The 15766-nt window shown below is 40.2% G+C and overlaps 1 protein-coding gene across 8 annotated transcripts in view; it reads right to left on the reverse strand.

Moving 5' to 3' along the window:
- LOC131443170 (neurexin-3b) overlaps nucleotides 1-15766 on the reverse strand; it is a 267752-nt gene that overhangs the window by 182463 nt on the left and 69523 nt on the right. For 7 of the 8 annotated variants that reach the window (XR_009233577.1, XM_058612579.1, XM_058612578.1 and 4 more), the window contains one exon: nucleotides 11568-11951. Coding sequence is in view for 7 of the 8 variants with exons in the window: in XM_058612579.1 (XP_058468562.1) it covers nucleotides 11568-11951 (384 nt within the window). In the remaining variant the exon portion in view is untranslated. Of the gene's footprint in view, nucleotides 1-11567; nucleotides 11952-14078; nucleotides 14222-15766 lie in introns of those variants that run through there. The other variant, XM_058612581.1, reaches the window with a different exon arrangement.

Raw genomic sequence — 15766 nt, forward strand, 5'->3', positions numbered from 1 at the left:
TTGTGTTTAAGGCTTGAATTTGACTGTTTGAGAGGGAACAATGTTCTATTCAAACGCGAGACAGAATCCACAGGAAGGATCAGACTTGTGACAAGCAGTTTTCTTTTACCGCGGTTCGGCATGTGCAGAAAAAGCGCATGTCAGAGCACTTTGACACATTCACTCTAAACTTAGACAAACAGTTCCTTGCGTCGCTTTGACTGCTGACTCCTTTCAAGGCATAAAGATTTAAAAATATAGATTTTTTTTTTTTGCCCTATAAAGAAACACGCACATTCATTGTTCCTCTTGATATATGGCGACATGTTGTTGTGTATGTGTTTTTTTCCTGGCTTGTCAATCATCGTGCGAGCTTGTTAGCTGCGACCCAGAGGAGAAAAGACTATTTCCACTGTTGAGACAGGAAAACAATAAATCTGTGACTTATCTTGTGGCGTACAGGCAGGTTGAATAAATAAAATATGAGGCACACTCTGGTCACTAACAGACACATTATTACCATTCTTGAGCCAGAGTGATATGGTAACATCAGACCTAATGTGCAACTGCAGGTGTAGCTGCTGCTGATGCTTCAAATCTACCACCTGCAGTGCACCACAGAGGCATCATGTGCTAAATGATGCGAATCAGTTACCACATCCTGCGCCAGTGAGCCTTTGCTGTCAGACTGCATGTGTGTCAAAATGGCAGGGTATAAAACGCAACGCATATAAATCAAAGAGTTCGACATGATTTATTTAAGTCGTTCTATTAGATCTACTTAGAAACAGGGATGCAATTGTCTGTAAAGTGATAATGCTTTGAAGTCTACAGATTAACAAGGTTAATAGTGGTGTTTTTTTTTTTTCTTCCTCTCAAGCCAATTTATTGCCCTGATGTGTCTCTGTTCTTAATTTGCTGCCAGTTTCCCTTTCTTTGTATTTTTTAACCTCGCTCTCTTTTCTCCATTTTCCCTTCGCCTTTGCCATCCTCCATTTTACACCCTTCCCCCATTTGTCCCATGTATGTATGTGCGCACTGGCCTGTAAGTCAGGACAGACCTTGAAGTGTCATTTTCTCTGTATGCTGAGATAAATGTCCCGGCAAAGGTGCTTATCACCCGTTTACGCAGAGACGTGGGACTGGGAAAAGGGAAGAGAAGAAGGCGTCGGTGAAATCTGAGTTAGAGGACAGTGGGGATAGGAAGGAAGGGAAGGATCATTCTGAGGAAATGCACAACATTTCCTTAATGTTATGAACTTCCATTTAAAAGACATAGTTGGCAGTGTTTTCTGCAAATTAAGTAGAGGAAGTTTGATGGAAATAATATGCACAGAAAAAGAAAAAAACTATGGGCAGCATAAAATGACTTGCACGCTTCTCAAATCTTCCTCACCCCACACCCTCTGGGTGAATATAAGAGTGGAAAAAATGATCTGAGGGGTTCCTGTTCATCTCATTCTATTGCACTCAGTGGTAATGGCTTTCTCCAAAGGCCAACAGCTTAGCTGAGAATAAAGTGCTGGAAGGTGGTGAGTGGCCATGCATACTCACAACTGTCATCCTTGAAGTGATGCATTTCTATTCAAAACAAAATTGTCCATCATGAGATAAAGTCTCATATGACACAAATCAACTCAGCCCGTCGAAGAGAAATATGACCTTGGGGATGGAGCTCCAAACAGTCTTTAATTCTTTGTCTCTTGAAATGTTAAAAGCAAGATTGGCTCTCGAGCTCACTCCTTTGTGTTTTTGTTTGACTTGTTTTGGGTCAAAAAAATGGATATTACATGTTAAATGTCAGGCATTTCACTTTAGGATAATTAAAGCGGATTCAAAAACAGTAAACATAAAAACACACACACACACACACACACAGTTTTCAAGGATAACCAGTCAAGAAGAAAAACTTATAAAGGCTGTGCAGTGTCTGGGGAATTTGAAAATATGACAAAAGCATACTTACTAAAATAGGAGATTTTTTTTCAAATTTGACACATAACAAGAGATGCAGATTTGGAAATTGTATTGTTCATGTCTTGAGGCCTTTAACAATGACAAACAAAGTTAAAACAACACAAGAGCACACACACACACACACACACACCCAGAAAAATAAAAACAATACGACAGATAAGAGCAAATTTAAGAGAATAGCAAGTATACATAAGAGCCAGTGTCAACCATTTACAAAAGCTTTCAATAAAAATAAATGTCTGAAAAGGACATTTAAAAGGGTGAGTGAAGTGAGGAGTGAAAGAAGAATATGTCTATCTAAGTTCATTGGGCATAAACTTCCAGGTTCTATAGTGGACTCTAGTAGCAAAAGCCTGGTCAACCTTCATCATCAGCTGTGAGTAACCAGCAGTCACCAATCCATGGATCTCAGTGGTCAAGAGGGCACATACCATGTCAATAAATGGGAGACGTATTTAAGAGTGAGGCAATTTAAAGCTTTAAGAGTGAGCAATCAAATTTTAAAATCAATACCAAATCTAAAAGGGAGTCAGTGCAGGGAGAGCACACGGGTGATAAGACAATAAGACATGCAGTAGCATTTTTTGCCAAATGAGAGATGTCAAGCAGATACTAGAGTGCATCATAATCAAAGCACGCTCAACTGTTTTATTTTTTTATTTTTGTAAAATCACAATTCAACAACATTATTTTAGAGATCATCAAGCTATAAAAAAACCAGACTGACAAACATCAAATGTTAGTGTCCGTTATTACCCCAGGATCTCACAGCCTGCTTTATATTATACAACAGAGCAGGGAGATTAGCACCAACAAAGCCGGTGGAATTAGAGCGACTCAGCAGGATGATCTCAGACAGAAGACCTAAGATGGAACCCATGAAATGTCCAGCAGTGATCTGCTTCCGTCAACTTAACCACGGCCTTAAAAAAACAAAAACCTACACATCAGACTTTCAATCACATTTCAGCAAAAGACATACATTTATCAGCGGGAAATCCTCCAGTTCAAGGAAACAGATAAAAACAAAAGTCCAGTGCATGACAGCTAGCCTGAGTAATGCAGGATCTACAATGTTGAGCTTAGAGGTGCATTCAAGGAACATACCCAAATACAGTCCACCAAAAAAGATAATCATGAGGTGAAATTACCTTTTTTTTTTTTAAAGGTTTTTTTATTTTATTGTAATAATCACTCAAGCTGACACAGGGTGAAAGGTACACCCTGGACAGGTCGTCTACGGTCAATTTGGAGTGCCTGATCTGCCTAATCCCCAAATGTGCATGTAACCAGGGAACCGGAGGACTCAGAGAAAACCTGCGCACACACAGGGAGAACATGCAAACACGAAAGGCCCAGTCTTCTTGCTCCAAAGACAAGAATGCTAACCACTACACTAACCGTGTGGCCCATATTGTAATTGTCATTGCAGATTGTCTTGATTATCTTTGATTATGACATTGACTGACATTTCTTTAATTTCTGATTAGTGGGGGGTATGAAGTAATCAGGCAATCAATCTTCTTGTTTTTCTATTGACCTTTAAAAATCCACGATCGGTTGAACTGTAATGCAAACTGTGTCAAATCTTAAAATCAGAGTTAGAGTAACATAACTGTATTGCAGATCCCTTCCGGTTGTTTTCATGTGAACACGTATAGTGAAGTATATCAATTGTTATTATTGCGTAGATTGTGAAGAAAATATGATGGGTTTGCTTCTGGCATGACTTAATCAGATACATGTTAAAAAAGTATATTATTATGTGCAAAGATTTGGATTGACTTGACTGATCAAAATGATATGTGGCAGTGATTGGTACCTGACATTAAAATAGCATTCATACAAAGGCAACCTGGAAATTACAGAGCTCAAGGATTACAGGGGACCTTTAAAGGGATCAAGGTTTTTAGACAAGCATTTAAATGATGCCACTCTAACACTGTTGGAACTCGTATTTACCATATTCAAGGAAGTCAGACCAGCAGCATACTAATGCGTTTGGAAAAAGCTTTTTAAAATGATTAATAGTTTTTCAACGTGGGCGCAGTGGGAGAAGTCTGGAGCAATATTTCAGCCATTGTTCTCATAATGCCCCTGTACTTTCTGATCATATTAGGAATAGACTTATCATTGTAGCTCACTTAGCAATAAATATGGCAGCCAAATTAAAAGTCAACCATAAACTTTTATGTGACTGAGAGACTGGAGCATAGACGGACGACTGGTCACACCCTGTTGAGATGCATCATCACCATGTGCTCAACTTCAGGGATCAGCAGTACCATAAAAAATATATCTATTAAAAAAAAAAGGATATAGATATATATCTCATTAAGTGTATCCTCTTTCAAATTTATGATTTCAATTATTTTGTTATTTGCAGTGGGAGATGAAGTGCATGCCACAAAGGATAATTAGCAAATCATCTTCAAAATAAAGCACTTTATTATCAAAGAAAACATTTTCTCAGTCCCCAGCCACAAATCCAAAGCATTAAATCTTTATACTCGGGGTTACAGGATTAAATGTAGGAAGGTGACAGGCATCTGTGTCATTCAATCTCTCTTTTGCAATTACTACCTACGATTAAACTGTGAGTTATGTGGAAGCCTATTATTTCACTGCCACTATCAATGAACATTGAGCAAGGAGAGCAGGTAATTGCATGGTGCGCGCGTGTGCATTTCGCTGTTTCTGTCCATATGAGAACTATTCTTTAAGAAGAGTAATGACGCACACACAAAACACCCTAATTTCTTTCATCCAAAATGCTTGCAATTGACGATATCAATGAGACTAAATTGAATGAAATAAATAAAAATCAAACAATGTGTCAATGTCTAAACCAGTGTTTTCCACACTTTTTATAGATGACAAACTACCCAAACTCACAATGTAAAACTTTGACAAAAGCTCATTTCTGCACAGATTATTCGTCAACATGACTTCATTTTCATGCACGTGCTATTGAATTAATCTCATGCAAAAGCTGGTGAAAATATAGCACATTTATTTGGCAATATCCCACAACAGATGTGCGGGTCGCAACCCAGTCTCTGGGAATAACTGCTCTAAACTGTGTGTCACCTCCAGCACAAACACAAACAACAAAGAAGCCAGCACTATAATGAGTGATGTCACCACTGATCTGCGTTGAAAACACACTCCCGCCATCAGCTCAGGCCCGGAGCCATCGCTATTCCCCGCTTCTGACAGTAGTGAAAACACAGGCACTTACTGTATGTGGGCGGTGGCATCTTGTCAGGGAAAATGCAATATGCATTAGACACAATCCAATCTGTCTCCAGTGGATTTGTATGCGTGTGTGCATGTTTATGTTTGTGTGTGTGTGTGTGTGTGTGTGAACGGAGCGGAAAGACAGAAAGACGAGAGTCTCAGTGGGATCTCTTGGCGCTGGGCTGGCACGCCGTCAGACAAACACACTTCATTACAGGCCTATTTACCTGATTAACGGGGCTACTTTATCAACTGCGCGGCACTCTGCAACAAACAACTGTCAGCACCACCACGACTTCCTAAAAGCTTGCCCTTCCACGCCCACTCAAATAAACCCGCACATAGTTTGCTAAACACAAAGCATTGCTGGCCGCCTGACTCCTCTAACTCACTCATGAGCCGGCTGAATAGAGACAGCACGCCTGATTCCAAGTCTCTTGGCAGAAATCCTAAGTGACACCAAATTCGCTTTCCTGTAGCCTTGAATTAATGTCACCTCTTACGAGTCAAATACAACCTGAGTAATCTGCTGTACTCCACTTTTTTTTCTCCTTTTGGGGAATAACGTTTTCACAACCTTTTGATGTAATGGAATGTCACAATCAAAAAAGAAAGAGAGCCTCGAGCTGCCTCGCCAAAGACGAGCGAGAGGACAAAGCCCACATCGAAACATTATTATTACAGCGGCGTAATGATTTCCCTTCCTCTTTGCCTTTTGTGTCTGACTACAGGCTATTTGAGAGGAAAATCATTTCTCAGCATCAATTTTTAAAGTACTACACTGAACTACAACTATGCTCCTGAATCAGCCCAATTAGACACATGCAGAGAAGTGCTAGGTAACAATAAAAAAGCATTTCACACTTAACAAAACAACAGAAAACAGGTTACAAAATGATTGATGATTGATGATGGAACTAACGTCTCCATTCGCAATGATTCCATCGGCAGGAGTGTGCATCCACCCATTGCCTACCGCTTTATCCTCAATCAACATATAGAGACGTACAAGGTACAACCATTGACTCACTCACACCTGCAAGCAGTTTAAAGTGTTCAATTATCCGGTGCATCTTTATGGGAGGAAACAGGAGAAACCCACGGACACAAACAGGGAGAATGTGCAAAGCGCCGGGGTGCAAACAGGCAACCTTCCTCTTGCCGAGTGAACAGCTTCTCTTTTCTCTTCACCATGCGTGCCTGTTGGGGCCGCACCAAGCCAGGCTGCCGCGTTTGAATGCAGATCACTGACAGATGGGTCTTTGGCAAGGCTATGCTTCCAGTCATGACCCAGACAAGAGGGGTCTATCAGGGCCAGGGCCCCGCTATCACACTCCTGCATGGTGCTGTGACACTGCCTGACTGGTGGGAACACACACACACACGCACCAGCATTGGTGGTCATAAAAAAAGGCATTCCTAATCATGTGGATGGATGCAGACATAAACAGAGCACAAACACCAAGCCATACGGTGGCATGGAAACAGAGAATTTGTTGCTTTTCATACGTCAGATTCAGTATGTGATGATATTCATAACACACACAAGTGCCCACACACACACACACACACACAGTGGCTGGCTACCATGCTGACACGACATCTGTTTGTGTGTGTCCACGGTAGACCTCTGATCACAGGTGCTGTCGTGTCTCACGGGCTGGGTTAAGAAGGCACGCCAAATGGAGTGAGAGTGAGAGTGTGTGTGTGTGTGGGAAAGAGGAGGGGTGGAAGAAAAAATAAGGGACAAAAATAAAAGAAAGAAGATATAATGACAGAAAAAAAAGACATCTGTTTAACAAACTAGTGCAGCAAACTGAGGACAGTCTTGTAGTTATCACCCAGTGTGATCTTTGATTTCATCACACAAGCCAAAATATCTGTCTGTGGGTTTTTTGTTTTTCCGGTAAACAGAGTAGAAAAAATCACTAGCTTTTTTTACCTCCCTGTGGAGGACAGGAAATCACACAGAGCAGTGTGCTGTGGTTAATACAAATATGATGAAATTATCCAGAGACATTTCTGGAGGTTCCATTATTTGAGTTCCAAAAATATCAGCAGTGCAAAATGTGCTGAGACAATTTCCATGTGGTTTTTTAACAGTTTTTCAACAGTACTTTAGCAGTACATTATACTTAGTACCACATTATAAGCTGTTACATCTTACTTCAGATATACAAATCTAATGTAGGACCAGGTGAACACTGCAGTGTGTAAGTTTTGGTGACTTTTGTATACTATGAGACCTGAGGGTGGGGCAAAAAAACATTTCATAATTTGATTAACAACCTGTATGCACTGCAGTCATGGATACTTTACTAGCACAATGTTGCTATTGCCTCCATTTGTCTTGGCATCAAACAAATCACTTCCTGTGTGCAGGGTAGACACTGGGCAGCACAGGATCTAAAAGTTAGTAAAAGTTACACGGTAGAATTTTAACATAGATCGAAGTAGGAAATACCTGTTGTGCAAATAGAATGAATTCTTTATTTAGCAAAATAATAAGCATTAAGGATGCTGTCACGGCACTGTTCCCCTGGGCTGAAGATATTTGTTAGAAGGATGTACTTCTAACCAATCACTCAACAGTTTACACTGTCTTTATTTATTAAAATTTTACATTTTTTCTCACAGTCACAGTTCACATATTTCACGAACAGAAGAACATAGAGATGGTGGTTCACAGTGACATGACAGCAATTGGTTTAGTCAAGGAGGATTTTACATTCTTTTAAATTGTAAAAGTGCTCAACAAACATTAAAAGAGAGAAGCTATTGTACATGTTATGTATATTGAGTTTGGTTCTGCCTAAGAAAGAGGTCTTTGCCTTCAGAACTTTAGATACAAAAGCCAATAGTGTCTCCCAGGTAAATTCTGTCAGAATTAAACAATATCGCCCAAACAAAATGTTTTGAATAATGACACACAAAGGAGCTTATTTACATTCCTGCAGAAATGTACCAGCAAAAGCCAATCATTATGATGTAAATGTATAAGCTTTGTCACAGTCGACGGGGGAGCACAGATCTCTGTCATCTCAACCACTGTCTCATCAAGCACGAATCTCTGTTGTACCGTCTACAGTCATGTGTGAATACATTTCAGACATTGTTTGATATCGTCACCGGGGGGAACTGCAGGGGCTGCATAAAAGTAAAGAGCAGAGGGAATAGTGTATAACCTCATCCGCCAGCACGACTGACACAGTTCAGTTTGTTCCTCTGTGTTCCACATTGATTTGAAAATGAAGAAAACACAGAGTCATTTCCAAGCCAACATTTCAAATCAAAGCGATCTCATCATCTTGGGGACCGCTGCTTTCTGTGCCGGCAATTATTAGATTTGGATAATGCAGCTGTAGATAATGACGTCCCGGTGTTATCAGACTGGGATCTCCCCCATGTGCTGCAGCTTAGGATCAAACAGTGGAGCAGAATGTAGCCCAAAATCACTCCGACAGCAGGAGGAAAGGATGGATCGTTCCCAGATAGGTGAGCTCTCATTCACAAGAAACGGTGACAACGGAGAAAGTGATGCGAGTGTTTACACGACTCTTCACTGTGACACCGAAGAGGTAGCTGCAAACCACAGCTCTCAGTTTTGTTCTCGGCCATGCTGCTAACCCTTTCTATTTTGTCATACACTGCGGGTAGTCACTGGGAAAATGAGATTGCTGACACAAGCATCCTGAGATGAGGTTCCTCCACAGGGTGGTTGGCTTTGCTGTGCGTGAGAAAGTGAGCAGTTCAGCAAACTGCGAGGGCTTCGCCAGGGTTTTAAACTGCTGTGCTTTTACACTAACAGGAGCTCTGTTTGAAGTAAGTCAGGCTGATCAGGCCTGAGATGGAGGAAGTTGAAAAGAAAATCCAACCATGCTGACCATGACCATTATAACTAACGAGAAAGGCAAGAGAACAGTTGAAGGATGGAGGCGCAAAGGACACTTTTATCTATAGAAGGCGAGACAGAAACAATAAATGCCGAGAGGAAAAGGGGGAACTTTTTTCTTCTGCACAACTCTTAACATTTCTAATACTAGAATATTTGAAATGTACATTGCATTAAGCAGAAGTTGTTGATTAAACACATAAAAGTGTATTTATTTAAACTTAAAATGTTTAAAATGGAAAGCCAGAGGTGCTTTTAACCTAGGCTCTGCTTTCGCATCTGTGATTACTTAGCAACCTAACCTTGGAGCTGCTGGGGTGACTGAAGTTGCTGCAGTTTCACTGAACTCATTTTTACATTACAAAAACACTGTTGCTGTTGGATACCTACATCTTTGCCCCAAATATCAAAAACACCCTGACGGCTCTTGCTGTCTTCCAAAAAGTTAAGATATTTTCATCTTAGTGTGATGTGGACACAGTTAGAAAAACAGGAGCTTTGCAACAGCAGTGCAACGTGACTGTATCCCTTTCATTTGTGTGCGTGTCTGACGTGCGTCTCCATTGAAAATAATGTATTTGTACATGCAAAAGACACTGTATGCCTCACTCTTGCATAAGGTTGAAACTCAGCTCAGTCAAACTAACAAAAGGCAAACACAACACAACTCATCAGTATCATTTTCTAAAAAGTTTAGAAATCTCCTCTGGATGCTGAAGAGTAAAAGTATATTGTTTTTAAATTGGCGGGCTGCCCCTTTACAAAGAGAGTTCATTGTATGTTCATAAAATATCTGATTACAAACAGCAGGAACGGTTGATACCAAGCTTCAGGTTGTAGCAACAAAACATACCTCCAAACACATAAACTGACAACAGTGGGATTCACCACTGAGTCTCTTTATCTGAAGTGCAAATCAATTGCCAGACACAGCAAAGTTTTGTTCGACAGCTGCAGAACTGGAGGGATGACCCAGAATCCCTTGGGTTAGCCCTAAGCAACAGCACTGGCTGAATGCAGAGATACAGAAAGGGAAGTGTAAGGACTGCAGGAAGAGTTAATGACATGTTTTCATTCTGTGGGTGGAAGGTCAGTGAGACAGTCGGGCTCTGTTAGAGTGTTTCCTTGCCCGTGCACCTTTGGCCTTCACTGTTTCCATTTTATTCCCTTTTGTGCAGATACAGCATCACATGACTGCAACACAAATAGATACAACAGTCGACGCTTAAGACAAGGTTAATGCCATCAGACAGCCCCGACTCCGAAACTCAGCTCTCACTGGAAATGTCTCTTTCACAAAAGGGCAGAACATGCACTCGGCATTAGTGTTTACGTAAACTTAACGTTTATTTTTATTATTTGTGAGTGTGCCTTTCGAAAATGTGCTTTTGATTTGTTTTTGTGTTCAGATTTTAAAGGTCCAGTACTTAACGTAAGTGGCATCTAAGGGTGATACTGCAGATTTTAACAAACAGAAGACAAGTGTGTCAGGAAACTGCTGTGGTCTTTGCATACGAGAAAGGGTGTTGTTCTTTCCACTTAAAACACTCTTGATTAAGTATTTATAAAAGGCATATTCTAAGGCTATATAAACCAACTGATTATTATTTTAAAGTGATACACATGCATAGCATATTGAATTTCTGCCATTAAACCCTCTTAAATGTTACACTCTGGACCTTTAATTCATAGTGTGGACAACCTATTAGGAGCACGGTAAAGGGCTCCCCCTAAGTCTCTATGCAATACAGGCCCTTTTCAACATAAGAGACAATCGATCCTTGTTCTCCTTTGGCTTTCTTTAATTATGAACAATTCATTATCATGTAGCCACCCTACATGGCCACCCATTATTCCTCCAGCAAGCACAGGCCTTAGGAAATAACCTGATGCCCATGTGAGAACCCCTGTACACCTCTGCAAAACAGTCCAAAAAAAAGTCAAAACCAATCTGAACAATAGTGAGAAAACATATTTCTCTCACAGGAAGTGTGTACCCATCTCTGGTGTCTTAAAAAAACTCAATGCGTCCAATCTCTTAAAATTCCAAAGAGAGGCCATTTCACCACAAGAAGGAAGTTTGATTTCACATCAGAATCTTCCGCAACGAGACTGGGGAGTAGAAAAGTGTGCCTCAAGTGTCCCAAGTCACACCTCTACCTCTCTCCTGAAACAGCATTGTCCACTTGCTGCTAAAAGTAATAGCAGGCAGGCAGCGGCTACATCACTGCTACTTTACACTCATATTATGGAGAGCATTAAAGCGATCTCAGCATTGTAAGACCATTTTTTATTGAAGTCTTGTCCTCTAAATAAACAGTATTTGTATGCAGCAATGCTTCACAGTGACTAACACAGCAAAGCAGCTGTAGCCTCTGAAGTAAGTTCTATAACAAGCACCCACAAAGACACAATCATCAATATAAGCACTAAAAAACACAACCAGCTCACTTAGGAAAAGGACCATCGAGAGTCTTACCTCTCTGACAGGTACTGTCCCAGAATCCAGTCCCGGTGCAGTCACAGATGAAGCGGTTCCAGCCTTCCTTGCACACTCCGCTGTTCTTGCAGGGATTGCTGTCGCACTGTTTCCCATTCACCTTGTTACAGGAAGGCTTGATGCCGGTCATGTTCTGGGACTGAGCGATCTGCCGGATGTCTTTGCTTCGGCCGTCAATGAACAGATCCCGCACGCAGCCCACGTAGCCGTAGTTGAGCATCGCGGTCCAGAGCTCAGTGGGGAGCACCAAACCCACACGGCTGTCAGGCAGACCACCCAGATAAAGATCGCCCTCCAGGTCCAGGATTTCATTTTCACCACTAGCTGTGAAAGGTGTCCGGCGGCTGTTAACTGAGATGATGCCTGGGGAGAGAAAAATTCATTAATAGATACCAGTAGGAAATGCAAAGTGTAGGAAATGCAAAGTGTATAAAATGCAGTGTACACGTGAACATGCCATATATTTTACTTGTATACACATGCACAAAATTGATTTTTAAAGCTGTGTCGCGTAACCTTTACATGACCATTGTCATACAAGTTCCCACAATGTCAATTAAGCCTATCAGCTCCACATGACTCTCTTTGTTTTTCCCAGTATAGCAGTGTCTAGATCTTTTGTTGCCTGGTCACATTCCCGTGCTGCACACAGGAAGCAATTTGTTTCCTGCAACAGTAATTTTACAGCTGCACACAGGTTAGAGTATATCTTCAGCAGTTTGATAGTATAAACAATAATGTAATGCTATAACTGTGTATAATGGCTGTTGTTACCTCATAAACAAACGTTTCAGTAAGGTCCGCTTGACAGAACCCGTTTTCAAATGGACATTTTTTTTTTTTTTTTACATTTCTGTTTATGAAGGCCAAACAGAGGCAGAATAATAAAATCAACAACATAAATCACTGAAAATGAAGGCTGAGAAGGACAGACTGAGTTTTATTAAAGTTTTCATTCAAACGCTCAAACAAATGTAGAGGTGAACGTGTGAGCTGAGTCACATGGGCAGCAGAGCTGTGAAAGAAGCCAACAGAAATAGCACAGCACTGTTGTGTCTGCGCTGAGATGAGGTCTGAAAAGGTGCAGGTTTGGTGACCTGTGTTTGGCAGCCAAAAACCACACCGATGAATGACTTTGAAAGACTGTCTTCAGGGGACGCTATATTTGAGTCACAAAATTACAGAATGGAGGGCAGAGAACAAAATAGCCAGCACACTGACACAAGGTCACTGTGTTCATTCAATATTTCTACAGGGTATGTTTACGGTATAAAGTTATGTTTAATGATACATATTTGGATATATATATATATATATATATATATATACACACATACACACACATATATATATATACACATACACACATACACACACATATATATATATATATATATACACATACACACATACACACACATATATATATATATATATATATATATATATATATATATATATATATATATATATATATATATATATATTAGGGCTGTCAAACGATTAATCGCTTAATCGCATTTTTTCCATAGTTAACTCGCGATTAATCGCTATATTAAAAATATAGTTAGAATCAAATAAACACAAAGAAAAAATGTCTTTTATCTTTGATTTCTTCTTTCAAATAAAAAAGTGCATTGTAGACCCACTTGACATGTCTATTTCAAAAACACAGCACACAAAATGGGCCTAATGACAGTTAAATGAATGAAAAACTCAGAACTCTGAACTCTTAGTGCTAACTTTTCTCCTATTTATTAAGGCAATTGCTAAGGCAGACCAGTCTAGTAACATTTTCAGTGGACAGTGCTGCTACCGCTGCAGTTAACTTAGCTTCACCAGTGTTCGACGACGACTCACACACTCAACCATAGAACTCTGACGAATCTGCTGCTTGCTATTAGCCTGGACTGCACTGCCGGTTTGTTTTGCTAGTAGGTGGTAGCTCAGACTGCTAGTACTTCGGAGATAGTGAAATTCTGTCGGACACAAGGCGCATATTACTTTTGTTTTGTCGACTGAGCCATCTTGAAGTTTTTTAAAGTGAAACGAACCATTCAGAAGCTCGGGGGTATTTTTTTTCCATGACCACGGTTTGAATAGAAGAAGTATTGCTCTCATTCTTCTTCTTCGTCTCTGCGGGTGGCAAACAACTTGAAGGTGCCTTACCGCCACCTGGCCTGGAGGTCCCACACTACCGCGATTAAACGCGATCAAAAAAAATTAACGCGTTTAATTAATCGCATCGCGATTAACGCGTTAACTATGACAGCCCTAATATACATATATGTACACACATATATATATATATATATATATATATATATATACCTGTAATCAACCAAAGAAATTCATGGTCGACTGAAGCCCTGAAATTTCGACTCAAAATCGACTAATGATTATTAGGCTAAAACATTGAAATATGCCAATTCTGATGTGATCGTGTACTCAAAACGTACGGAGCAACATAACAAAGACAAGTTAGCTTACCGTTTGTATATGATATGTTTGTAGTCGAGCTGTGATGTGCAAACTGTTGCTGGCAAACTTTGCATTTGACTTTTTTATCGCCATCTATTTCTGTAAAATGTTGCCACACTGGCGCTGTCTTTGACATGGATGTTAGAGGGGGACTGACGGTAGCTCAACATTAAATAAAACCACCGCACGTTCTGTAGTCTTTCTGTCTCCTGTGGGTTGGGCTAATCCAAAATACTGAAAACGAGGGGGGTGTTCTCTGAAAGACACGCTGTGATCTGTGGAACAGGGGTGCTCTGAAAACACCCCCATTAGCACTTGGTACATTCCTCCAGATGAACTCCAATTAACCTTAGACTGTATGAAATTAACACGGCAAAAAGTCGAATGATCAGAATATGAGTTGAACCTGAACGTGACTATCGACCAGTAGATCGGGATAATACAGTCCTAACGTGAAATGCTGTTACTACACATGCTCAATCAGCAGAACAGAATAGAATAAATCCTACTTTCAGTCCATCATTTATCTCCCAAAACACTACAATATACACGGACAAAATGATTAGAAGCATGTTGCGAGGCCTCAGTAGGATTCTATTAACACTTCAAAGCTGTGCATTTCACCTACGTGCTCACAGGGTTTTAATGTATCACCTTTTTCTCCGTCGGGTTACAAAGAGAGAGAAAAAAGGGTGGACAAAAATATAAAGTGAAAACTCGGATGTCCACTGAAACAAAAAGATAATCCAAATATAACAAATATTTACTGCTGTTAACTGATAAAAAAAACTATGTTTTGTTACAGAATAAAGGTGATATAGTCTATAGTAGTCAAATCATGTTGATTTAAAAAAAATATATATATATATATAATATATAACATTTTCTATAAAAATGTTGGTGCACCTGCATTGTACAGAAAGAAATTGTATATATATTTCCTTTGGATTATCTCTCTTTGTAATATGTTACCTTTACGTCTCAATTAGCCCTGTGACTGAGGGTCATTATTACAACACACTGTGATGCGAGTTGACTTCTCACATGTTACATGTATTAAATTCACCTTGCAGCCAGACAGAGAGATACAGCTCCACGTGGACAAGAAATTTAATTCACTCGCAACTCTTATTATCATTTCACTCAAGCCACAAGTGTGATTATGCCCGTTCTTAACCATCGCTCAGTCTGGTATCCATATATCTGTCTCATTCCTCTTTTTCCCCGTGAAAATCCTACTTTCTACTCCCGCTATCGCACTGGGGCTGTGCCGGTGATTAATCAAAGCAGCGAGCTCTGACACACGGCTAAATTGGCTGCTCTAACCTGATATATAACACAGGCTGTAGTGCCGACTAACACGGCGAGTCCTCTGGAGGATCCCAACTAACGCAGAGATAGTGCAGGTTTTGGAGCTCAGGGCAACACAAATTCCGAACCCCTTCTCTCTAATATAATCTTCTTCTAATGCTCTCCGTGTATTTGGCCATGTATTGAGGTCAGATGCCATGCAAATGGGAGAAAGTGATGGGGTAGCAAACGTATCCATCGAGAGAGAGATACGACTTTATCCGCGCAATAAATCACTGCTGAAATGAATATGTTGAAGACATTTACATGATTTTGTGGATGTGCTGCAGGGGAAAAAAGGTGGAATAAATATAAGTGATATGATTATATCTGACTCTCTTCTGGTG

The sequence above is a fragment of the Solea solea genome, chromosome 17, assembly GCF_958295425.1.
Source record: "Solea solea chromosome 17, fSolSol10.1, whole genome shotgun sequence".
NCBI classification, from domain to species: domain Eukaryota; kingdom Metazoa; phylum Chordata; class Actinopteri; order Pleuronectiformes; family Soleidae; genus Solea; species Solea solea.